Source organism: Trichosurus vulpecula, chromosome 4 (genome assembly GCF_011100635.1).
Source record: "Trichosurus vulpecula isolate mTriVul1 chromosome 4, mTriVul1.pri, whole genome shotgun sequence".
Taxonomy (NCBI): Eukaryota; Metazoa; Chordata; class Mammalia; order Diprotodontia; family Phalangeridae; genus Trichosurus; species Trichosurus vulpecula.
In genome coordinates, this window is record NC_050576.1 from 159,367,640 (window position 1) to 159,393,664 (window position 26,025).

The 26,025-nt window shown below is 40.8% G+C and overlaps 1 protein-coding gene across 1 annotated transcript; it reads right to left on the reverse strand.

The window, feature by feature from the left end:
* Positions 1-1,918: 1,918 nt before the first annotated feature.
* On the reverse strand, positions 1,919-26,025 carry LOC118847683 (Fc receptor-like protein 4). The gene is made up of 8 exons (XM_036756261.1): positions 25,986-26,025; positions 19,061-19,081; positions 17,660-17,905; positions 16,363-16,632; positions 15,840-16,118; positions 12,153-12,440; positions 7,900-8,037; positions 1,919-1,991 (listed from the first exon to the last, which is right to left on the reverse strand). The coding sequence occupies exons 1-8, from the start codon at positions 26,014-26,016 to the stop codon at positions 1,945-1,947; spliced, it is 1,320 nt and encodes a 439-aa protein (XP_036612156.1). The 5' UTR covers positions 26,017-26,025; the 3' UTR covers positions 1,919-1,944.

Consider the following 26,025-nt stretch of genomic DNA (forward strand, 5'->3'; position numbering starts at 1 on the left):
ATTAACAGACCTTGGTCCCCTTGACTTCTTTTTCTGGGGCATGCTAAAGGAGACGGTGTACCCAGTGAAAATCACAGATGCACCACACGTGATTTAATGCATAAAGAGTGAGTGTACTAAAACTGATGGCAATGTGGAGTCACTGCATCGAGTTCATGTGCATCTTGCAAAGTGCATCAACCTTCGCATCACAGATAATGGAAATCATATTGAAGACATTATTTGTTAATATTTCGATTAAATAAAATGTTGTTGAAAATTTCATTCATTTCATTTCTTGAAAATATGCATTTGTGCCTATGTGTCCTGACTTTAGGAACACCCTGTAGCATAGCTGAATGAGTACTGAACACTCTATAGTGGTGTTTCAACAAGCTGGCTAGCAGCTTCTGTGGGGGTATAAGATTCACCCACAGCCAGCACCCAGAAAGCTGCCAACTGCACAGGTTCTTCTGATCTGCTTAATTAAGGAAAGCAAGGTGAAGGGGTTGACAACCTTACTTTTAATTCAGCATTCAAATATCATTCAGTTAGTTCAGGGGAAAAATCCAGTACCCTGAACTTCAAAACAAAATGCAAACAAATTACAAACATCAACAGATTTTGTGTGATTCAAATCCCAACACATAGTTACCAGAGTTCAACAAAGTTTCAACATCCAGGTTTACAAACTGGAGGGCTCCTTAGCTACAGCTGCCTGGAGTCTCCTCATCAACACCATCTCCAGAGCCCCGCACAAATGGCTCTGTCCCCCCTTCTTATAGGGCTTCAGACATCATCAAACATCATCTGAATCACCAGAGCTCAGGCTCTGGTGATTGGTTCTTGAGTTGGCCCCTCCCCTTAGGACCCTGGGCGGTTCACATCCACATGGATTACGTTAACACCTAACGGAGTTTGGGCCTGGGGCTTAGCACCTAGTAAAGCTCACTGAGATAAATTGAGTAACTCAAATAAAACAAAGGCCATTCTGGTTACAAGTGGGTACAAAAAAAATGAAAACAAAGTGAATGCCCGTTGTTTGGCACTCATTGGCAGAATAAATCATGGATTATAAAGGCACACCTCATTTGATAGCACTTCACTAGATTGCACTTCCCAGATATTGTGGGGGTAATTTTTTTTTTTAACAAATTGTAGATTTGTGGCAACTCTGTATAGAGCACTATTTTTCCAGTTGTGTCTCTAGGTCACATTTTGGTCATTTTCACAATATTATTATTATTATTACATCTGTCATGGTGATCTTTGATGTTACTATTATAGTTGTTTTGGGGCCCCACAAACCATACCCATGTGGGATGGAAACCTAATTGGTAAATGCTATGTGAGTTGTGACTGCTCCACCAACTGCTTTCTCCCTCTCCTCAGCTCTCCCTATTTCCTGAGACGCAACAATATTAAAATTAGGTCAAATGGGGGCAGCTAGGTGGCTCAGTGAGTAGAGCACCGGCCCTGGAGTCAGGAGGACCTGAGTTCAAATCCGGCCTCAGATACTTGACACATGTACTAGCTGTGTGACCTTGGGCAAGTCACTTAACCCCAGTTGCCCTGCCAAAAAGCAAAAAAAAAAAAATTAGGTCAAATTAATAACACTACAATGGCTTCTAAGTGTCCAAGTGAAGTGAAGAGTCAATCGATGCAGCAAACTTCATTGTTGTCTTATTTTAAGAAATTGCCACAGTCACCCCAGCCCCGAGCAATCACCACCCTGATCAGTCAGAAGCCATCAACATTGAGGCAACATGCTCCACCAGCAAAAAGATTATGACTCACTGAAGGCTCAGATGATGGTTAGCATTTTTTAGTAATAAAGTATTTTTAATTAAGGTACATACATTTTTTGAAACATATACTTTTGCACACTTCATAGTGTAAACATAACTTTTATATGCACTGGTACACAAGAAAAATTTTCTGTCTCATTTTATTGCAATATTTACTTTATTGAGGTGGTCTGGAACTGGACCCGCAATGTCTCCAAGGTGTGTCTGTAAATATAATGGAATCCATGAGAAATAATGAATATGAAGAATTCAGAGAAACATGTAGAGACTTACATGAACAAATGCAGAGGGAAATAAGCAGAAGCAGAAAGAAATAACATGCACAGAGACTATAATAGTATAAACAACACTCCCCCTCCCCCAATGAAATCAAAGTCAACTATCATGATCGATATTGGCTGTGCAAAAGAGATAAGGAAATGTATCTCCATCATTTCACTCGAGGCCAATGTATGGAGTTGACCCTTTTAGGAAGCATGGCCCATTGGTTTAGCTTAACTGTTCTTTGTTACGAGCATAATGGAGGTCTCCAAAGTCCCCTTGATGAAACTGCAGGATGCAAGATGCAAGAAACAGAGTTGGTGAGGCTTAAGGTTTTCCCCTTTCAGCATTCAAGTGGTGGCATTGGCAGGAACTAAGGAACGAGACCATAAACCTCATTATCTCTGTTATCTGTCCCTTATAGCCAGTAAGGGAGGTTCATCAAGGTTCATCATGCCTCCGCCCTCCCCCACCATCCCTCCCAGCCATGACTGAGGAGACTCAAAGGATCAGGGGGCCCTTGGTGAATCTACGGGTACACAAGAAAAGGCCCATCATGGAGAAGAGTGAGGAGGAGTCTTCCTGGAAATGACTGAGATTAAAACAAAAGGTATCAAATCCCTAAAGCTTACTTTATCTCTGTCTCTTTATCTATCTGTATATACAGGTGTCCCTAAAGTCTGGACACATAGGAAAATTGATGGCAATGTGGAGTTATTGCATTGTGTTCACATGAATCTTCCAAAGCGCATCAACCTTTGCATCTTAAATGATGGAAATCATATTGAGGATGTTATTTGTTAATAATTCAATTGCATAAAATGTGGTTGAATTTCATTCATTTCATTTCTTGAAAATATGCATTTTTGCCTATGTGTCCAGACTTTAGGAACACCCTGTAGTATGTATATTATATATAGTATATGCATATGTATACGTATGTAGAATTGTATATATAGAAAAGAAAGAATATATAATAATACATAATACTGTATAATAACGTTTATGTGTATTGTTGTTTGTTCTTCCTTTCTGAAGAGGACCAGTGACATCACAGAGTGACATCTTGACTTGTGCATGAGCTGGATTTAAGTGAGGCAGAGTTGCACAAAGTAGTCAGCCTTACTCTCTCTTCTGGAATCATTGAAGTCCAGTGGAAGACAAAAGTTAGGGTGACTAGCAATGGCCCCAGATGCAGTGGATGTCATCGGCATCTTGGTTGTCTGACCAAGCTCTAAATGCTCCACAGCACCTGGTTCAGCCACCTTCATTGCTATTGGAATGAATAGTTCTCATCCACCCATTCCAGTGGGGTAAATTACCAAGTGTGTACTTGGGGTAGACACCCCCCAACTCACCCAGGGCTTTGTGGCCTATCGGTTACCCTCAATCTGGCTTAGTCTGTCTGCTGAGCAGGTTTACTGGGGTGTGGCCACTGCACATGCTACAGCTTCTTGTAACCAGAGCTAAGAGTTGAATGCCAGCTGGACAATAAGGTGGATGAGCAGCCCTTAAAGAGGCTTGGCAAGCCGTCACACCAGGGGTGCTAGAACTCCTTGAATACTTATGTACCCCATAGACACATATACATGTGTGTATACATATGTGTGCATTCATATATGCAAATGCGTGTAAATACACATGTACACATCTGAATATATATTTTGTACGCAAAAATATGCATACAAATATATGTATGTGTATATACGTATAGGTGTATATGTGTGTATGTATATATGTATGTATATGAAAGGATGATGGATCTGGAGTAGAAAGCCTTGACTCCCAAGTGTCTATCTGCCACTGACTGTGTGATCATTATCAAGTTGCTTCACTACATACTTATGAGCCTCAGTTTCTTCATCTGTAAAATGAATTCAATTCGCATCACTTACTTTGAAGGGTCATTGTATAGGAAAAATCTTTGCAAACCTGAAAGTGCTATACACATGTGAGTTTGCTATCGTCATCATCATCATCGTAGTCAGGACCAGTTCTGGGCAAAATCAAGGAATTGTTAAAGAGGCTTTTTGGTGCTTTCAGCTCTTCTTTCTATGCCTTTTTTTAAACATCTTTTGGCATTCCCTACCCCACCTCCTGCTTGGCTCAAAGTATCCTGAAGCTCTCTCTTTCTGTCAACCTTCCAAATAGACTAAGAAAGTTTCATGAATTCTCTAGGTAGGGGAAGGGGTAAGGGAAACACTTAGAAATAACTGTGTGAAAACAAAAGATAATATTATTTTTATAACCCCTGTCTCAAAACCCACTGGAATGGGACTCTCTCCTTATTGGTGGTGGTGAAGACCCTGCCCTATGTGAAGGGCAGGGATGAGTTGGGAATGGGAAGGGATGAGTTAGAAGCAAGAGAGATCTAGACTTCCTGAGTTCTACTTTGGTACTCTTCATGCATGGAGTTGCTTTGAGTGCTTTTGGCTTCCAGCCTCAAGAGAGAAGGAAGAGGCCAATCCCACTTCAGGTTATTGCAGTAAAAGACTCCGGGAAGACATCATAGGAGCAGGCAGTCTCCATCATGTCCTTATTCCCAGCTTCCTACACTAGAGACTCCAGGGAGTTTCCCCTTGGGTGGGATTCAGGACATTCTCTCTTGGTTGAGCTGAGTTATCTCACTCCCAATGGGAGAGGACCTTCACTTTGTACTGTCTGTTTTTGCTACCACTTTGCTATTTTGCTTTGTGTATTCATTGTGGAAGTGGTATTTGGTGGGAAAGGGGTCAAACCTTGGATACAGATCTTGGGGTCCTCCTTCTCCCAAAATGACAGTGATCAAAAGTTAGATGAAACCCATTCATGTCCCATTAATTAATTTTTATTAATTTTCATTAATATTTAAATTAATATTTAAGGCAACTGATAGCCTGGTACTCTCTCTCTCTCTCTCTGGGGAGAGCAGAGTAGTGGTCTCAGGCCCCAACTTCTTGCTTTGTCCTCCTGGAAGGAATTAACACCTCCCTTGGAGAAGTGTAGGGGGAGAAGAGGCTAGAGATGTCCACTCTGCTTCCCTTCAAGCCACACAGTGGTAGCCCTAACCTCTCCTCTATGTGTGAGGCTCTTCCCTACATTAAAAAAAAAATCATTAAACTGCAACTTCCTGCTCTGCAACTTCTGCATCCTAAGTCACCCACCCTTTGCTCCCTACCCCCTTCCTCCTCTCTCACCACTTCCTTCCCTACCCTGCAACTCAACAAGTTCTTCCCCATACTAATTACATAAAGTTAAGGAAATGGATGATTCTGATGTACGGTCCCAGGCAAAATCTAATCTCATCACTCCTCCTTTCTCTCTCAGTTGGTATTCAGTCAGTTAATGTATTGTTGCATTTTTCCTGTCCAGAGGGTAGGATTCAATCCACAGCAGCCTTGGCCTTTCCAGTTCAGCCTTCCTTCAAGCAGTCCCTACTCCCGGACCACTAACGTCTGATGAACTATCCAGTCCCTCAACACCATCTTCTATGCCCCTGCTGCCTAGATCACCCTGGCACTGCCCTCTCAAACACTGGATCCTGCCTCATACAAAAGCTTTCATTCTTCATTCCCCTCTCTCCTCCTCCACCTAATCAGATCATTCATATTGACTGTACTCTTTACACTAACATTCCGTCACTGTGCAGTCCTTTCTTTACTATACTCTGGGTAGTTTTCAACCATTCTTCCCTAAAGACAGGTCTGGAGGATACTTCCTTATAGCCTTAAATGGCCTGGAGGCTTCCAGATCCTCCTCTCAGGACACATAGATGCTGTTTCTGGTTAGGACCTACTACATCTTCCAAGTCCAGACAAAAAGGATCTGAAACTCATCGACACTGGCACAAATGTGTGATAATAGCATGTAATCTAAGAGGACCCAAAGCCTTAAGCTAAATGGATGGCAAAGGTGGGGTTTCAGGTTTTGGTCATGAAATTATGGATGGTTTGTGGAGTGGGTACAGTACTGCTCCTGTAATCACATGCTATGGAATAAATGCCATCATTTTTACCCTTGAAGTTTTGTATTTTTATAAGAGTCCAATTGTTATGCCTTTATAATCTATGCAATATATTTAGGAGTACGTTGGAAGTTATCAAAATAGTAACAGAACATCTCACCATTGTCATTAATTGGCTTTCTGGAAACACAGACACACACAGACACACCCCACATTTTTAAGCTTAATCTGTGTTATTAATATTTTCTCCACCTCTTTTTTAAGTTTAGAAAATCAGCAAAACGAGAAATCTAGACCTGATTTGCAGTGTTTTCCAGCTTCAAAAACTCATTACCTGTGTGACCCTGAGCAAGTTACTTTACTTTTGTCTGTCACAGTTTCCTCAACTGTAAAAAAAGAAATAATAATTGCATCTACCCCACAGGGTATCAAATGAGATAATATTTGTAAAAGTGCATAGGATGGTGCCTGACGTGTTGTTACCGAGTCATTTCAGTTGTGTCCAACTCTTTGAGACTCCATTTAGGGTTTTCTTGGCAAAGACACTGGAGTGGTTTGCCATTTCCTCCTCCAGCTCATTTTACATATATGGAAACTGAGGCAAATAGGGTCAAGTAACTTGCACACAGCTTAATGTCTGAGGCTAGATTTGAACTTAGGAAGATGAATCTTCCTGACCCCAGGCCTGGCACTGTGTACTCTGTGCCACCTATTTATAAAGATAAATTCATTATATTTGGACCCAAACCTTCCTCCCTACCCAACGTAACTACTTCCATTTTTTCTACTCTCTTAGGTATTTTTTAATCTACTCCTCCCTCTCCCTATATCCAACTAATCACTAAATCTTGCTGTTCCTACCTCCACAGCATCTCTCATTTCTGATCTCTTCTCTCTACTCACGGGGTTACCACTTTAGTTCAGGACCTTTTTATGTCTTGCCTAGATGATTCTCTAATTGGTCTCCTTGCCTCAAGTCTCCCCCCACTCCAGTCCATCCTTCACATGGCTGCCCAAGTGATAAAGTGATCTTCTGTAAGCACAGATATAACAATGTCCCTCTCTTAATGGGTTCTAATGACTTCCTATTGCCTCTAGGGCAATACTGAAGAGCCTTGGCCTTCCCAGCTCTGGAAAGGAACTCTAGAGTCTCTTCCAGAACTAAATCTATGACTCTTATTGAATGATAACTATTATGATTAAAGGAGGAACTTAGTTTTCTTTTTTTTATTTTCTCCTGGTACCTAGCACAATGGGAAGAATTTAATAAGTACTTGTGAATATTTCTAAATATTTGTGAAAGAGTAAGAACAAGGAGGAAGGGAAGGTAGGGTATAGCTATGCAAAAGAAGTGACCAAAGAGCACTTCAGGGAGGAAAACTAGCTTAGGCAAAGTTGTGGAAATTAGTCTAGTAAAAGCAGAGGTTTTACACTGGGGATGAATAGGGATAAACCTGAAAAGGTATGTTGGGCCAAGACTTTCCTCACTGAGGACTTTAGCTATAGGCAATGGAACCACTGAACGATTTTTTGAGCTAAGAGTTAGTAGTGTATATTGTTTGGGGGAGATTAACCTGATATTAGTGTGTAGGGTAGATTGGAGGAGGGAGAGATTGGAGAGCCAGAGAGATCATTTAGGAAGCTATTTCAATAAAACAGGCACGGGGGATTAGATGCTGAATGCGGTGAGAACACTTAAAAAGAGGGGGAAGATAAGACATGTGATGAAGGGCTAGTTGTATCGATATGGTGACTGGTATGTGAAGTCTGGAAGAAAAAGCCTTGAGGCCTGGGGTAACTAAACAAAATGATGACAGCATTGGCAGAAGTTGAGGAGAGCTGATAGCTTCACAGGCAAAGACGATTAATCCAGTATGTACCAAAGTTCAAGAAAGACAAGTCACCAACCTGGCTTATTCCAAGGTCCAAAGAAAAGTAGAAGTGCAGAAGCGGAGAGGACAACCAAAATGAACTGGGTCACAATCAGTCCAAGGGCCAAGGGGCCAATCTTTTTGCTTGAGCTGACTTGGAAGAAGAGACTTCTTCCTAAAGGATCAAAGTAGATATATTTGGGAATGAAGCTTGCCTCAACTGATGGCACTAAAGATAATAGAATGAACCTAGCCTAATTTACTCCCAGGTGTAGGTAGTTAAGCTTTGAGCTTATGTATGCAAGATGATGACTCATATGTCTTCTTTATGTAAAAAAAATACTATCAATGCAGACCATATGAGGGTGTCAAAAGAAGGTGCCACTGTTGTGGTCTAGGGGTGCTGGGAACCCTGAAATTCAAGGGCAAAAGGCGTTGGTCTGCCTCATAAGAATTTGAATCAAGCTTTCTTTCAGTCAGAGACAAGGTTTATTAAAACACTGGTTGTGGTGGGCAAGATTTTAAGATTGTGCATTTGTGACACTATTGAGTAGTGGGCCAGATTTTAAGAATCTAAGTAATTTAATGGGGGTAGAAAGACTGTGGCAAGATCTGGATGTGATCTAGGAGTGACCAATAGTCTGGTTTGGAGGTAAAAGAGAAGGGGTCCAGATGGGATTCAGGGTGGGAAATAGCCTGGTGTTCTGGAGGTGACAGATAATGAAGGTTGGGCTGGGTTAGCAGGTACAGAGAATGGAGGGTTCTGACACTGGGCCACAATGAAAGGACAGTTGAAAGGACTGCTGGGATAGGCGATCCTGCCAGAGACCTGCGTTCAGGGGCTGGGTTGTGTGGGAAAGTTTCAGGGGATTTTAGGAGTCCAGGTCCCATCCCTATCACCACCACATCTCACATTGCATCCTGACAATAAAGAAAGAAATTTTGAGGGATTGTCAGATTAGTAGACATAAAACAGTCACCTATGGCAGGCTCAATTTGGAATAACTATTTGTATTTTTGTTGTGGTTTCTGTAATCCCTTTAGTCACTGGTTCATTGGATATACAATTATTAGGTAATGGGAGACCTTAGCCCTTTTAAGCTAAGGTCTTTCCAGGTTCTCACTTTGAGTGAGGCAATACCCATTCAGTGAACAGGCCTCTTTAAGAAGTGAGTCAAGGAATGACCCCTTTAATCAAGATGTATTAAGTGGTGCTTGGTCTGAGCGGTGTGGGTTGGGAGGGGAGGGGAAAAAAGGGGATGGGAGGGGGGGAAGGGAAGGAGAATCTTGATTTATATATGGCCACTGGACCCAGATGGTTCTGGAGGAGAAAGCAAGACTGGTGACTTTGCACAGCTCTCCCTCACTCAAATCAATGTCAATTACAAGTCATGTCATCATATCCCTGATATCATGGCCCTCTTTGAGAATGAAGGACCAAATCACAACCTGTGAATAGTCTGAGCTGCCTGAATGGGGACCCAGCTGGCCAGTTCCTCTCCTGTCTCCTCTCTCCTCTCCCCTTTCCCCTTACTCTCCTGGTGTTCTGCCCAAAGGAAGGTAAATTTTGATGGCTGAAAGCTACCTAGTTACCTTGGGGTTTACTGACTAGATTTCTTTCTCAAAAACCAACCCACAAACTCAATTCACTCGGAATCTCATGGATTGGACAATAGGTCTCTGCCTAAGCATCACTTAATGGGTATTTTTTGGGCCCTCTTGGCTCTGAGTGAATGTAAATAATGACTGTTTCTCATTTGGCCAGAAACCCTGAGAGTCTTCCCCTCCCAGCTTAATTTAATTAAAATAAGTTTTTTTTGATTAAAGGAGCCATCCCTTGACTCACTTCTTAAAGAGGCCTATTCACTGAATGGGCTTTGCCTCACTCAAAGTGAGAAGCTGAAAAGACCTTAGCTTAAAAAGTCCAAGGTATACCACTGCATCCTGGGCCATCTCCAGTTGTCCTGATCCATATCTGGCCACTGGACCCAGATGGCTCTGGAGGAGAAAGTGAAGCTAGTGACTTTGCACAACCTTACTTACTCAAGTCAAAGTTAATTGAAAGTCATGTCATCATGTCCCTGATGTCATGGTCCTCTTCAAGAACGAAGGACAAACCACACATCGGGTACTTGTGTGCAAATTACTCTCTAGCTTTAATGGACATGTTTCCTCAGAAATGCCTGATAATTTCTAATCAACATTTCCCTGGATATCTACTAGAGAAATAATACTCAATTAAAAAAATCTTTCTTTCTATTCACAGAGTTACCTCCCTGGATAGCTGAGCTCTCTCTGATCCCAAGTGGACAAAGGCTGACTGAGATGAATGGAGGTAGGACTCACTTTGCACAGTGACATTCACTCTCTGGCTGCTGAAGGTGCTGATGCCATTGTTAGCAGTACAGTAATACTTCCCTGCATCACTCTCCTTCACAGCAGACAGCACAAACTTCTCCTTCAGAGAACGTCGAGTCTTCTCTCCCAGGCTTGTGTTAATGCCCTCTCTGTGCCAGGAGAATGTGATGTTTCCTTTGCCCTGAGCTATTGAGCAGATGAGGACCAGCTTCTCTCCTTCAGCCACCTGCCCCCCAGAGGGCTCGGTTTCCAGGAGAATGCCAGAGATGGGGATTCCTGGGTGAATACAAGGCAACACATAAGGGCTCTCTCTGACTTTGGGGGATGTCAAATGTGGCAGGGGAAGTTGCACCCAACTTGTAAATGTCTGTACAATGGGAATGTAGGGAAACATATAGTAAGGAAAGAGGAAACGGGTCACTGGTATATTAAAAATAAACATAGGGAATTATCCTGAATATATTAGTGGGGAGGAGCCATTTTTTCCCAGTTTAACACAGTGTTGATTCCCCACCCATAAGCTTATGAACCACAACTTTGGCTATGGGCCATTCCAAGGCAGGACCTAGAGGAGAATTAAGACATTTGAGTGATGCCTCGATGGGAAGACCTTTTGGTCAGGATAGAGAAGCTACTGAGAAGTGTCAGCTCTACCCTAAAGGGGCATCATTCAGGTTTCTCCAACCACATTTGCCTTCAAGGCCCGAATGAAAACCTTCTTTTGTTCCTCTAGCCCACAATTATCTCTCTTCTATCAGTTCTCTTCTGGAGTTAGATGGTGAACACAGTTCATCATTAAGCTGTTCTCTGATTGCCACAACCAACAAGAAGAGAAAGAAAAAGAAAAGAAAGAAAAGATGATTTTCGAAGCATTTTTAATAACATATAGAAGAAGAGGACCAGAAAGAATCATAGATAAACAGAATAGCTTCCAAAGCTCTATGTTGAATTTATTATTTACTTAAAAAGAAAAGCAAGCTGACGTAACAGAGATATATGTTTTTAGGTATAATATCCTTCTCTTCTGCTACACATATGGAAATGCTCCTAATAAAAGACAAAAAAGAGAAATGCTTAAGGGGCTATGGTAAGACAAGTCCACTAATGCAATGTTATTGGAGCTATGGATTGGTCTAACTATTCCAGAAAACAATCCGGAGTTATGTCAAAAAACTTACTAAACTATTCGTGTTCAGTGACCCATTATTAGACATATACCCTAAGAAGGTCCAAGGTCTCGTGTGTATTCTAATAATTATAGTAGCACTTCCCCCCCCCACTTTAAATAAAGCAGATGCCTCTCAATTAAGGGAATAAACAGTCATTCAATCAGCAAGCATGTATTAAATACCTATTATGTGCCAGGCACTGGTAACACAAACAGTGAAACAATCACTATTCACACATATACACATACATGCAGAATAAATACAAAATGGCATACGAATAGAATGGAATGGTATTGGGTTATAAGAAATGACAAAGATGGAGAATTTAGAGAAACTTGGGAAGAAATTAGTGGATGGGGAGAAAAGCAGAGCAAAGAGAAAAATGTATATAAAGAACACAGATACAAAGTAGAACGGTACTGAAAGATTTCAAAGCTCTGATTAATGCAGGGACCAATTATGGCCCCAAAAGACTGAGGGATAAGCAGGGGGCAGACTAGAGGTGCCAGATCAGACATCTATTTTCAGAAATAGCTGGTATATTGGTTTGTTTTGCTTGACCATAAGTTTTTGGCACAAGGCAGTGTTCCATGAACAGGGTGATGGTTGTAGAGGGAATCAGCGGGAAATGACAGCGGCATAAAAACTACAGCAACAACAAAAGTACCAATAAAATGCTAAAGAAAAAAGCCTCCTCATGACTCTGTAGGGGCCCCTCCCAGGTGGACAAAGGCTGACTGAGATGAATGGAGGTAGGACTCACTTTGCACGGTGACATTCACTCTCTGGCTGCTGAAGGTGCTGATGCCATTGTTAGCAGTACAGTAATACTTCCCTGCATCACTCTCATTCACAGCAGACAGCACAAACTTCTCCTTCAGAGAACGTCGAGTCTTCTCTCCCAGGCTTGTGTTAATGCCCTCTCTGTGCCAGGAGAATGTGATGTTCCCTGTGCCCTGAGCTATTGAGCAGATGAGGACCAGTTTCTCTCCTTCACTCACCTGCCCCCCAGAGGGCTGGGTCTCCATGATGATGCCAGAGATGGGGTTACCTGGGTGAACACAAGGTGGCACATGAGGACCCTCTCTGACTTTGGGGGGTGTCAAAGGTGGCAGAGGAAGCTGCACCCAACTTGTACATGTCTGTACAATGGGAACTTGGGGAAATATATAGTAAGGAAGGAGGAAATAGGTTACTGGTATATTAAGACTGGACATGGGGAATAATCCTGCATATATTAGTGGGGAGGAGTCATTTTTTCCCAGTTTAAGACAGTGTGGATGCCCCACCCATAAGCTTCTGAATCACAACTTCGGCTTTGGGCCATTCCAAGGCAGGACCTAGAGGGGAATGAAAGCATTTGAGTGATACCTTGCTGGGTACACCTTTTTGTCAGATAGGATAGAGAGGCTACTGAGAAGTGTCAGTTCTACTGTAAATGGGCATCATTCAGGTTACTCCAACCACATTTGCATTCAAGGCCCAGAAGAAAACCTCTTTTACTCCTCTAGTCCACAATTATATCTCTTCTATCATTTCTCTTCTAGAGTTAGATGATGAACACAGTTCATCATTAATCTGTTCTCTGATTGTTTCCTGGGAATGTCTTGTATCTCCTAATGCCATTGGCAGCTCCTCGCATTCAGAAGCCATGCCTGAAGCTTCTTTGTATATACCATTCTGCCCTACTCCCCAAACACTGAGAATGGTATTGGGCACGAAGTAAATATTCAATACGAAGCAATATATTCAATGGAGGTGGCTGGATTGGAATGATGAATAATGGTATAGGGCTGTAAAAATATTATTGACTAACCCTGCAGTTCATTTTAGTCTTGACCACAGCTATAACTTGGCTGGTGTAATGGGGGCTTTGTTTCAGGTCACTAAAATTTAGATAGCTTGCAACATTAACATTGTTTTTCTTCAGAGCATAGGAGTCACTATATTAATGAATTCCCTTTCTCCCCCATCCTTTAATGAGTTTAGCTTATTTATTTTTGGTAACATTGTTACATTGCAAATTTTAAAAATTGATTTGAGAGAGGCCGAGACAAAGTTTTAAAAAATAAGAGATGTTCCTCAATTGATAAATGATCAAAGGATATGCATAGGCAGTTTTCAGAGGAAAAAAATTTTTAAAAAATATCAATAGTCATATAAAAATGCTCTAAATAACTAAGAATTAGGGTAATGCAAATTAAAGCAGCTCAGAGGTACTGCTTAATACCTATCATATTGGCTAACATGACAGAAAAAGAAAACAATGTGCTAGAGGGTATGTGGAAAAATAGGGACATTAATGTACTGTTGGTGGAGTTCTGAACTGGTCTAACCATTCTGGAGAATAGTTTGGGACTATACCCAAAGGGCTATACAACTGTGCATACCTTTTTACCCAGCAATATGACTACTATGTCTGTATCCCAAAGAAAGAAAAAGGGAAAGTACGTATATATCAAAAATGTTATAGCAGCTCTTTTTGTGGTGGCTGGCAAAGACCTGGAAATTCAGGGGGCACTCGTCACTTGGGGAATGGCTAAACAGGTCATGGTATATGGTTACGTTGGAATACTATTGTTCTATAAGAAATGACAAGAGAGATGGGTTCAGAAAAAACTGAAAAGACTTATATGAACTGATACAAGTGGCAGAGAGCAGAACCAGGAGAACTTTGTATAAAGTACAGCAATATTGTAATGATGATCACCTGTGAAAGACTTAGCTACTCTGATCAACACAATGATCCACACAATTGCAAAGGACTTATGATAAAAAATGCTATCCACTTCCAAAGAGAGAGCTGATGAACTCTGAGTGCAAATTGAAGCATATTTTTCTCACACTTTTATTTTTCTTGACTTTTTTTTGCAATATGGCTCACATGGAAATATGTGTCGCATGATTTCACATTTGTAGATGATATCATTGTAATATGAATTAAGTTGGGACTTTTTTTTTACTATTTTACAATGATAAATTAATTAAGTCTCTTTGATTGAGTCTTAGTAGGTGCTAAACCCCAGACCCATGCCCTTTTACTACTAGGTGCAAAGCCCCAGGCTGGTTAGCAAACTAGTGAGGTAGTTTGAGAGAGGCAGGAAGCCCTCAGAGCACTAAGGAGAGTTGCTAAGACCAGAGCCTAAGTTTTGTGCCTAAGTTTTGGTAGCTCAGATGACATTTGATGGTGTCTAAAGACTGTATAAAAAGAGAGAACAGAGTTGTTTGCTTGAGGCTTTCACTCCTGGAGGAGTGTTGGTGTGGGACTCTGGGCTGCTGCTCTAAGAGCCTCCCAGCTTGTCAACCCAGATGTTGATGCTTTCTTGGTAACTATGAATTGTGATCTGGTCTTTATATTGTGTATGTTTGTAACTCGTTTGTATTTGCTCTGAAATTCAGGTTGCTGGCTTTTCTTCCTGAACTAAGTGAATGATATCTGTATGTTGGATTGAAATAAGATTGTTAACCCCTTAACATTGCTTTCCTTAGTAAAGCAGATCAAAAGAACCTGTGCTGGCAGTGTTCTTGTTGTTGGGCTTGTGTTGGTCTTTCACCCTCACAACAGCTGCTAGCTGAATTGTTGCAACAACCATTGGATAGTGAAGAGGCTAGAAGGAGAATTTGGAACTCAAAATAAAAAAGATAATGTTAAAAATTGATTTGAGGGTACTTGCTCAGGATGGAATACGCACTGCTTGCTTAGAGCAAATTTCTGTTGCTTGCCCCAAGCAAGTTATTTACTTATGACTGAAGCCAACCAGCAGCTTCAGGTGCTCCGTGGAGAAATGCAATGACATGAGTCGGGTAGAGTCTGAATCAGAACTCAACTTTATTCAAGCAAGCAACAGACTTTTATACTGTTTCTTAACCATTGTCTAATGCTTCTGAACCATTACCTAATGCATTGCTTTGTTACTTTACAGGGACTGCTTTGATATTTTACTGGGACATCCTGCCTTGTGTCTCACATAGGCCATGTAGCTCCGATACCTAGATGCTGACTATATTGCAACATTCCTGATCATTCCCATGCAGATACCCATACTTGAAACATTCCTGTTCTTTCCCATGCGGATCACAGCCACGAGGGTGGTTCTGGACCCACGACCTCTTACCTTATACAGTCTTGCCTTGCACAGGCCTAGGAGGCTTACCAAGATATAGTTGGATCTCCACATGCCATTCTGCACGTCTTCAAGTGTATCTGGAACAGACTCAGGCTTAAAGGAAAACCTGCCATGTACCTCTCTCACCATGGACCATCTCAGGGCTAGCTCCTACATATAACTCTATTGATGTCCCAATGCAAGAGAAGACCCACAGGAAAGCTAGCTGGCTGTCTCCAACAACACTCCCATTCCCAGAGGAAGAGGAAAATCATGTTACAATGTATCCCAAGGTCAGAACTGATGTCACCGCTCAATCCTAGCTCTGCGTCATTGCTACTCACTTTTCACACTGATCTTCATGCGGTTGCTCTGTTTCTGAATATTCTGAGTCATGGCTTTTGCCTCACACCAGTATGACCCTGAGTCTTCCCTCCAGATGGCTGGGAGTACCTGAGACTTCTTCCAGCCTGATGCAATGACCCTGCCATCTCTGAAGAAGGAGAAGTGCAGCTTGGTGTCTGACCTCTGTGGAGGGAGCTGGGTCTCACATCTCAGGGTCACTGAGGTCCCCTCAGTGGGCTCTGAAGTTGTGGTTTGCAGCTCAGGAGGTGGAAACAGTTCTAGAGAGAGGAGGCAAACACAGTGCCCAGAACAATGAGTGTCAGAGCTCCTGGGGTGACATGTCTTGTGTTTTCAGCTGAACAGATGAAGGGACACACAGATGATTCCATCTCATTTCCCTTCTACGCTACAGTCATGAGCTTTCCCTCCTATTGTGTGTCTACCCAGTCCTCCACATGTAGACCCGGGCCTTGAATAGCCTTTCCCCTTCCTCCTTCTTTCCCCCAGGATTGAAGCTCGTACCTTGGACTTGGACCTCTACTGTTTTTGAACTTTTTTTCTTATAAAAGTAGTTATCTGGAAAAACTGCTGTGCAGTGATAGTTGCCACTGTAATTTAAATTAATTTGTGGGATGGAAATGGAGATATCAGAGCTTTTAGGGGGATAAAACAATTTCTTTTCATCTTTATAGTATGAGACGTCTGTGATTTTCACATTATGCTGTCTTTGGCATCTCAGGACCAATGTTTCTCCTTCAAATATGGAATATGGGGTCTGCAGGATCAGTGGACCTGTAAGAGAACCCAGGAGACATTAGAGACTCAATTCTTGTGGTGGCAATTAGATTTGAAGATCTTTCCCACCCATTAATAGGCCATGTGACTTGCTTATGTCATAGGAAGCCTAAGACACATGTGGTGAGAGGAGCTACCTGACAGGAAAAGGAAGTTATGTCACAGAAAATGCTGAGAGAGAGAGATAGAGAGATGTGATGGCTGCTAATGGCCACTCTCATGATTGTTAGAACTGAACAGGCTAACTTAGCTGTGCTGTGAGTTTGTTTTGGTGAAGACCCCAGCAGGGGGTCAGAGAGGTTTTGGAATAAAGAGGCTGCATGTTATGATATTCTGTATTGAATGTTTTGGGTTCCTTGCTGTTATGATGACTGACTGGCTATGGGAGCTAAGCATTTGGTTATGGGATATGGTTCTCTGGTGTCTGAATAAATGGTTTACTTCTTCTACCTTCTACGTGGAGAGCCTTGTACACTATGCAATACAGAACTACATAGGCATTTTGACAATTATTATCTACATTGTTATTATTGCCTTACTGTTTCAACTCCCATCTTTCTGCCCCTTCCCCCTTCCAATTGTCTTTAAAGGGACATGCACCGATCTGGAGATTATGTGATAAATGGTGGGGTATCCAGATTCCCCCTATTCTTCCCACTTGACCCAGATGTCTGACTAGCTTCCTCTCCCTGGAATAAGGAGCTTTCCTAGATGATGTTCTCTTGATAAATCCCAGCGTATCTGCTTTGGGAAGGGAGTCCCATCCTTTCCCGTACTACTCTCAGTGGTCAGGGTTAGCCTCTAGCTGCCAGGGGATCTCAGGGTATCCTGAGCAGGGTATCAACCGCTTTCTGAATGACTAAAGGGGAGTAGTGAAGGTTGTTATCCCCAGCTCTACTGCTGCCCCAGTGATGTCATGTGGCATTCTAGGGCCCCCAGTGCCTCCCCTCTTGTCACTCCCTCCCTGTGGGGGACAGCTTTTAGAAACTCTGTCCTGAGGCTTGGTGAGGCTCTCTGTCCTCACCAGAAGAAACTATCAGGTTCACAGGGTCACTGAGATCTGAGTCCTCGGTCTGGCATGCGTACTTTCCAGTCTGATTAGTCTCAACACTGTTTGTAGACCATTTATTTTGCCATCGTTGGTTTTTGTACCACCATGTTGTCCCTGGTTTGGAGGAGTTGAATCCATGGCAAGTCAGAGTCACTTTCTCCCCTTGGAAGATAGTGGTCCACGGAGGGCTGAGGTGCACCACGGCTTTCTTTGCAAAAGCTGGGTGGGTGGGAGAAAAAGAACAGCATAAGATGAAGGTGCCTGTACACAATTCCTGGAGTAGGGGAGAGGTAGGAGAGGAGTAGGGAAGTCGTGGCCCCACAGTACCCTGGGATAGAACCCTGAAGCTTGGAGTTCCAGGTTTAGCTTCCTTGTCTCTGGCTCCCAACACATACACAGTTCACCTACCCACTTGAAATTTAATAAAAACCAGAGACTAGCACCTTGCCTTCCTAAAATGCTGAGCCTCCATCTGGTTCCAGCCCAGACTGACAGGAGAGGTTAGACATTGAATAAAGACTGGTTGGGGGAGAGAAATCAAAAGTGCCAAAATGAACCCAGGAGATCAGGACTTGTTTTGTTTTAATGACAGGTCAGGTCCCCAGGAGACTGGATTGGTTCTGAAGCGTCCTTGGAAACTGACGTCCAATCAAATTAGACACTGGACATGTAGTTTATTTCCCACGTGAGTGTTTCCAATGCTACCTGTACATGTTATCACATTTCACCTTTCACGCATGTGAAATAACCAGTGTGATTGTTATCATTGCCTTTTTATAGATGAGAAAATTTGGCTCAGAGGTGAAGTGACTTGTCTAAGGTCACACTGGTAGGTAGTTTCAGAGCCTGGACTTAAGCCCAAGTCTCTTGATTCCAAGTCTAAGACTCTCTCCACTGCATCATTGTCAGAGGACCGAAGTTTGAATTCTAGTGTGAAGCTGTGTGATCCTGAACACACAATTTCACCTAACTGGTCCTCAGTTCCCTTTTCTGCATAAAGAGGAGAATAAATTTAGATCATCTGCAAGGTCATTTCCAGGGCTAAAATGTAAGAGCTTATGATTCAAAGGATGGTCCTGTTTGCATCAGGATGCCCCACGGTCAGCCCCCGAGTCATTGAAATAGCAAATAATTATATCAGTGTTCACATCTGGTGGGCAGAAGAATCCTGAGCAAAAACTATTGAGAGACTCAGACCATCCTGAGCCTGACCCACAAGATCAGTCAGGGAAGAGAGGCATGGCACTGCAGATCTCAGCCACGAGGAGCAGGGCAGACAGGGCCACCTCAGACAGGCCTCTGTAGGCATCTTGTGGTGCTGAAGGAGACTGCATTACCCAGACACCCCAAAGAGCAAAGAAAAGGGTGACTCACAAGCTTGTCTGCTGAACAAACCTGTGGACAAGAAAAGAGCCAGAGGTTAAACTGAGTGGAGATTCCCAACACTTTTCAACTTTCTCAGAAATTCTTCAGATCCCTGTGTGATATTACCTGCTTTCTTCAGTCACCTAGGAACACTTGGCCTAAAAGAGACCTAGATGATGACTTTTTAAAAATAGTATTTTATTTTTTCACCTCCCTCCTCCTTGAGGCAGTAAGCAATTTGATATAGATTAGATATGTGCAATGACGTAAGACATATTTTCACATTAGTCATGATGTTAAAGAAGAAACAGACCCAGAGGGAAGAAAAACATGAAAAAAAATAAGGGAAGTAAAGACAGTGTGCTTCGATCTGCATTCAGACTCCATCAGTTCTTTCGTTGGATGATAGCATTTTTCATCATGAGGATCACGACTCTTTTGAAGAAGCCCTTCACAACCTGGCTAGCACCTCTCTTTCCAGCCTCACCATATATTATGCTGTTTCCTGGGCTTTGTGAGCCTGCTAAACTGGCCTGTATGTTCTTTCCCCATGACACTCCATCTCTGGAGTGCTCCTTTGCAATGTCTGTCCCCCATGGTTGCAATGAATGTCTTCTTCACATGTACTCTTAAAATCCCTCTTTTCCTAAGGTTTCAACTCAAGCTCCTACTTTCAGCATGATGCCTTTTCTGATCCTTCATATATTAGTGCCCTGTCTCCTAAATTACCTTGATTTTAACAATTTGCTTTTATTTGATCTCTATGTCTGTGTACTTTGTCTTGATTGATGGCATGCAAGGTTCTTGAGAGCAGAAATTGTTTCATTCTTTGTATTTGTAGTGCCCAGAGACCAACTCAGTGCCAGGCATATAGTAAGACTTTAATAGATGTTTGTTGATTGATTGATTTCCTTATCTTTAAACACTAAATAGATATTTGCAACTCAAAATTCCAACAGTTATGAGTTAATTCAATAAATATTTACTAAACACCTACTACATGCCAGTCACTGTGCTCAGTGTTAGGGACCCAAAAAGAGGTAAAAGACGGTCACTGCCTTCAAGGATATTACCATCTAACGATCTCCTTAAAGGTTTGGACTATCTAGTCTGATAAACTATGGAATCAAACAGAACAGTTATGGAAGGGCAGTAGATAAATTATTTTTTCCCTATACACAGAGGAGTCTTGACCTAAAGGCAATGGTGGAGTGGGACGAACTCTACTCTAAGAGTCAAGAGACCTGGGTTCTAGACCTGATTTTCTGCCAGTTAAGTGACTTCAAGTCACTTAACTGTGGTCCTCAATTTTCTTCTCTTTAAAATGAAAAGGATGAAGTAGAAGGCCACTTGAGGTTCCTTATAATTTTTACTCTTAAGAGATACTTGCTAACTCCTGTCTTGAAAGAGATCATAGAACCACAGATCACAAAATCACAGAATTTTGAATTGAAAAGGAACTCAGCAATCATCTATAGCAGGCTTGCACAACCTGCAGTCTACAGGCTGTTTACTGCTCTCCGGCTGTTTGGATCCTGCAAAAAATGTAGAGGAAAATATTCTTTGTATGTAGAGGAAATCCTTTGGTGGGCTGCAGGTTGTACAGGCCTGATCTATAGGTATCTGCAAATTATTTAGTTCAAAGTAAAATCATTAAACATCTTGAGTTATACAGTAAAGCTGTATGACTTGTTATGTGTTTTAAAAATTTAATGTGTAATATTTTCTTTTTGCTATAGTCACTTATTTTATATGATTTGGCATTGAGTACATAAAATTTTGACATATATTCTTTAGTTCTTCATCATGAAACCAGACTACATTGGATTGGATAAACCTTTGATGAATAGCCCATTTTTAAAAGTCAGGGTTTTTTAATGGGGTTTAAATTAGGCAAGATCTTAGGCCTTTGAAGCATTTTTATTTTTTTGTCTTGGATAAATTTCTTGATGTTGTGTGACATGGAGCATGTTGCAGTATTCCATTTCCAAATGGGAATTTCTGTAATTCCAGAACAATTCTGCTTTTCACTCTATCAATGCATGTTTCAGAGTCTACCATTATGTCAGTGGGAACAAAACTTCAGGCTCAGTGGAATTAATAAAAGATCCCCAAAAATGTTACAGTCTGATAAAGATGACCCAATCTTACAGGCTCACTTGGATCATTCTCAACATTGTGGTATATCCTTGAAAAAAATTGAGTTTCCTCAGTAAGAAAAATACATATTTTTCATATTTTGAGTCCTTTAGTCTTTGTATTCTATTGCACATGAGAAGTCTTGTAATTTTTTTCAGCATCAAAGCAAAGGCTTACAGCTGCTTTTCCCCTAGTCTTTCGGCATTCTTCCAACTTCAAGAAGAAAGATCAATAACAGTTTGTTTAGCCATCAGATCTCTCTGAAGGTCTTCGCTTGTTCTCCAAGGATTAATAAGGCTCTTTTGCATCAATGTTTTGTCAGGTTGCATCAATAATTTGTCTTGGTATTGTATTGCATTTTTGCCCTCACTTTTTCTTGGTGTGACTAATCTGGATTCATTTTAGGCTTGAGTGATACTTGAAATGCTTGCCTTGTCCACACCAACAGCCACTGCAATAACTCTAATGGTAAGTGGAGTGTGCTCTTCATGAACTACAACTTGGGTGTGTTTTCTTGGAGTAATATCCATTCTTAAAAATCACAAAATTAAAAACAACAAACACAACAGAGACATTTGATCCTTGCAAGACATTTGTATGACATGAAATCCAGCACTTAGCTGAAAGAGAACTGAGTCTGGAAAGCAGTTTCAGTCTGGTTTTATCTTGTCAAGATCAGATGGACATGAGTCAGCTTAGTGTCAGTAGAAGCACATACATGACCACTGCTGCCACAGAATGAAACCATTTCTTAAATCTTTTTTGTTTCATGTAACTGCCGTATTTCTGTAGTCTAGTCCTTATCTGAAAAGGAATTTTCTCTATGTATACCTAACATGGTCATCTAGCCTGTTCCTAAAGAACTTACAATGAGGAGAAACCCATTAAACCTCGAGTCAGGTCAGTCCGCTCTCAGCTCAAACTATTAGGACATTTTTCCTGATACTGTGGCTTAACTTGCCTCTTTGCATCTTGCATCTATTGCTCCTTTTTCTGTTTTCTGAGACTAAAGAGAATAAGTCTAATCCCTCATCCAAATGATATCCTTTTGAATATTTGAAGACAGCTATCCCCCTGGGTTTTTTGTTTTCCAGGTAAAACATCTTTAATTCTTTAATTGATCCTTATATGATATGGATCCTTCCACATTCTCCTGATCTCCTCTAGACATTCTCCAGTTTATCAATTTACCTAAACTGTGGTGCCCTGCAAAAATAGAATTCACAATATCAACAGAGACAAGTAATGAAACTATATTGTGTTTAAAGGAACCATAGACAATGAATTAACATCAATACTAAAAACATGTATGCATCAAATGGCATAGCATCTAAATACATAAATTAAAAGTTAACTGAATTCCCAAAAGAAATATGCAACAAAATTGTCTTATAAGAGACTTTCATACAACTTTCTCAGAGCTGAACAAATCAAACAGGAAGATAAATAACAGGGAACATATAGAGCTGAAAAACCTGTGGGAAAATTTAGAGCTGAAAAACTTATGACATTAAAAAAATCTCAGTACTATCTGTTGCCTTTACAAAAACAGATCACATGCCAGGAAATACATAGTAAATAGGCATAAAAAAGCAGAAATACTAAACACTGCTTTTATATATCATAATGTGATAGGATAACAATCAATACAAGGGGCATAAGCAAAAGACCAGGACCTAAATGGAGACTTTAAAATAACATTCTGAATGTGAGTTCATTAAAAATGATTGAAACAATAACCACATAAAAATGATAATAAGAATGAGAAAATATGTTTAAAAATTTGAAGCTATACCTAAAGCAATCCTCAGTGGAAAAATTACAATCCAAAGGATATATTTTTATAAAAAAAAAAAGAAAAAGAAAGCATTACTGAATTGACAATGTAAATAAAAAATGAGAAATAAAAAATCAACAAGCCTAAAATAAAAAACAAAAGAGTTCTTATACCACCCTTCCCCCACACCCCAGACACATACTTATATGCTTCAATTTATACTGTGAACCTATCACCTTTCTTTCTAGAGGTGGGTATGTTTCATTATGAATTCTCTGGAATTGTGATTGGTCATTACGTTGATAAGAGTTTTTTACTTCTTTAAAATTGTTTGCTTTTACAATGTTGTTATTATATAAATTATTCTCGTGGCATTGCTCACTTAACTTCGCATCAAAGTCTTCCCAGGTTTCTTTGAAATTATTTCTTTCATCAGTTCTTACAGTGAGCTAGTATTCCATCACATTCACATGTCATAACTTGTTCAGCTATTCTCCAATTTTTTCATACTTCCTCGGTTTCCAATTCTTTGCCACCACAAAAACGGGCTGCTATAAATATTTTTCTTGATAAGATCCCTTTTTCTCTTTCTTTTATCTTTTTGGGGCATAGAACTAGTGACAGTATTGTTTTATCCAAAAGGACACACCATTTAATGGCTTTTTGGATGTAGTTCCAAATTGCTTTTCAAAGTGTCCAGACCAGCTTACAACTCTACTTACAGAGCATTCATGCACTATTTTTTCCACAGTCCCTCCAACATTTGTTATTTCCTTTTTTTGGTCAACATTTCTAATCTGATGGGTGTGAGGTGGTACACTTATTTTAATTTGAACTTCTCTAATTATTAGTCATTTAGAGTAGTTTTGTAAAGAGTTTATGCCTGTTTCAGTCAGTAAAATTTTATAAAATGCTTGCTATGGGTCAGATACAGTGCTGAGGTCTGGGGTTACAAAAACGAAAGAAGGAAACAAAAGGATGGTTCCTGAAAACAAGGAGCTCACAGTCTAATGGAGAAGACAACAGGCAAACAATTGTGTACTGACAAGCTACAGACAGGAGGCATAAGAAACAATCAACAGAAGGAAGGTGCTAAAATTACAAAGGATTAGGATAGGCTTCCTGTAGAAGATAGGATTTTAGGTAGCCAGGAAGCAAGGGAAGGAAGGAAGCCCACAAGGTGCAGGTGAGGAGGAAGAGCATACCACACATGAGGGAAAGCTAGGGAAAATGCCCAGAGTTGGGCAAAGTCACTGGATTGAAAGCAAGTGGTATATGGCTTGGGGTGGGAAGGACACACAGAGAGTAAGAAGACTGGAAGTGTGTGTGTGTGTGTGTGTGTGTGTGTGTGTGTGTGTGTGTGAAGGGTTTTCAACAATAACATGAACTAAAAGTGGAGTGATCAAAAGCAGGGTACAACTTATACAAATACAGAAACATTGTGAAGAAAAACAACTTTGAAAGACATAAGAGCTCTGATCAATGCAATGACCTATAACATCTCCAAAGGAAATGTTAAAATATGCTACCTACCTCCTAACAGAGATGACAGACAAAAGGTATAGAGAGACAAATGCATTTTCGCACATGTCCACTGTATGGATTCATTTTGCTTGACTATACTTATTTGTTACAGGGTTTTTTCTTTATTTCTTTCAGGTTTTAATTGGGGATTGAGTTGGACAGATGGGATTAGAAATACTGCTGACAGAAAACAAGAGGGCCATTGAAACATTATTTTAATGCTAAGAAGAGAAAAGGAATTTCAGAAGGAAGCCCAGCCAAGCAAGATAGTTTTAAAAGTAACATGTAAGATTTATTATGTACTTTCTTTTTTTAAAATCAAACAATATAAAAGTGTGATTCGTCATCTTATACAGGATAATCTTTTTGTATTTTGCTATGTGTATGGCAATGCTCTTTTTTGATGTTTTAGTTTAGAATTTTAATTAAAATCTCCCCAAATATCCAGTAGTTAATCTGCCAAGGCATACCTATATTTATACAAAGATAAAATACTCCTTAAAGAAATAAAGAACAATTTAAGTTATCTGGAGGTATATGTAGAGCTCCTGGATGGGCAGTGCCAATACAAAAATTGTGATGCTACCTAAATGAATGTACAAATTTATTGCTATACCAGTTAAACTACCAAACTACACAGTTCATTCAGAGGAACAAAAGATATGCTCTCTCAAGGAAAATGGTGAATAGAAGGAAACATGATGGGAGAATACTACTTCCAGACCTCAAATTATACTATAAAGAAGTAATAACCAAATCTATCTGATAATTGTCACCTCCCTAATATACCCACTATCCCATTCACCAAGACAGTTTTTTTCAAACCTTTTCATCTGTCCTCAAACCTCTCATTGTTCCCTCTCCTTCTCCCCTCTCAGTTGAGAACCTTGCCTCACATTTAATTCCTTTCCTGAGAATTTCTTCTTCTCTCCTCATTATGCCAAATCACTCAGATACCTTTTGGTACCATCTCTTCCTTCACCCCATCTGACATGAAGAAGTGACCCTTCTCCTTGCCAAGGCAAACCCCTCTATATCCACTAGTGATCCCATTCCTTCCCATCTTCTCCAGCAGATTGTCTCCTCTATTATCCCCACTCTCACTAATCTTTGACTCTCCCTGTCTATTGGCTGCTTCCCTACTGGTTACAAACATACCCATCTCTCCCCACTCCTCAAAAAGCCCTCAATGGGTCCATCCATCCCAACTAGCTCTCATCCTATATCTCTCCTCCTTTTCATGGCTAATCTCCTTGAGATTATCTCTTCAGTTGGTGTTTCCACTTCTTTTTCTCTCCCTTTTTAACTCTCTGCAGTCTGGCTTCACATCTTATCTTTCAATGAAACTACTTTCTCCAAAGTTAGTAATGATCTCTTAATTGCCAAATTTAATGGCCTTTTCTCAATTCTCATCCTTCTTGAGCTCTTTGCAGCCATTTACATGGTCAGTCACCCTCTTTCTCCTTGATACTCTCTTTGAGTCATTGTACTCACCAAGGATCAACAGCAATGCCCACAGAAGCATGAGGGGTAG

What these genes read in the sequence shown, in the direction of transcription:
- LOC118847683 (XM_036756261.1), bottom strand. Translation starts at nt 26,016, where the DNA reads ATGCTTCTGTGGGCATTGCTGTTGATCCTTG. An exon ending in TTTGTTCAGCAGACAAGCTT is followed by an intron (nt 17,906 to 19,060) that starts GTGAGTCACCCT and finishes CCACCCACCCAG; the next exon opens with CTTTTGCAAAGAAAGCCGTG. An exon ending in CATGAAGATCAGTGTGAAAA is followed by an intron (nt 12,441 to 15,839) that starts GTGAGTAGCAAT and finishes GTGTTCACCCAG; the next exon opens with GTAACCCCATCTCTGGCATC.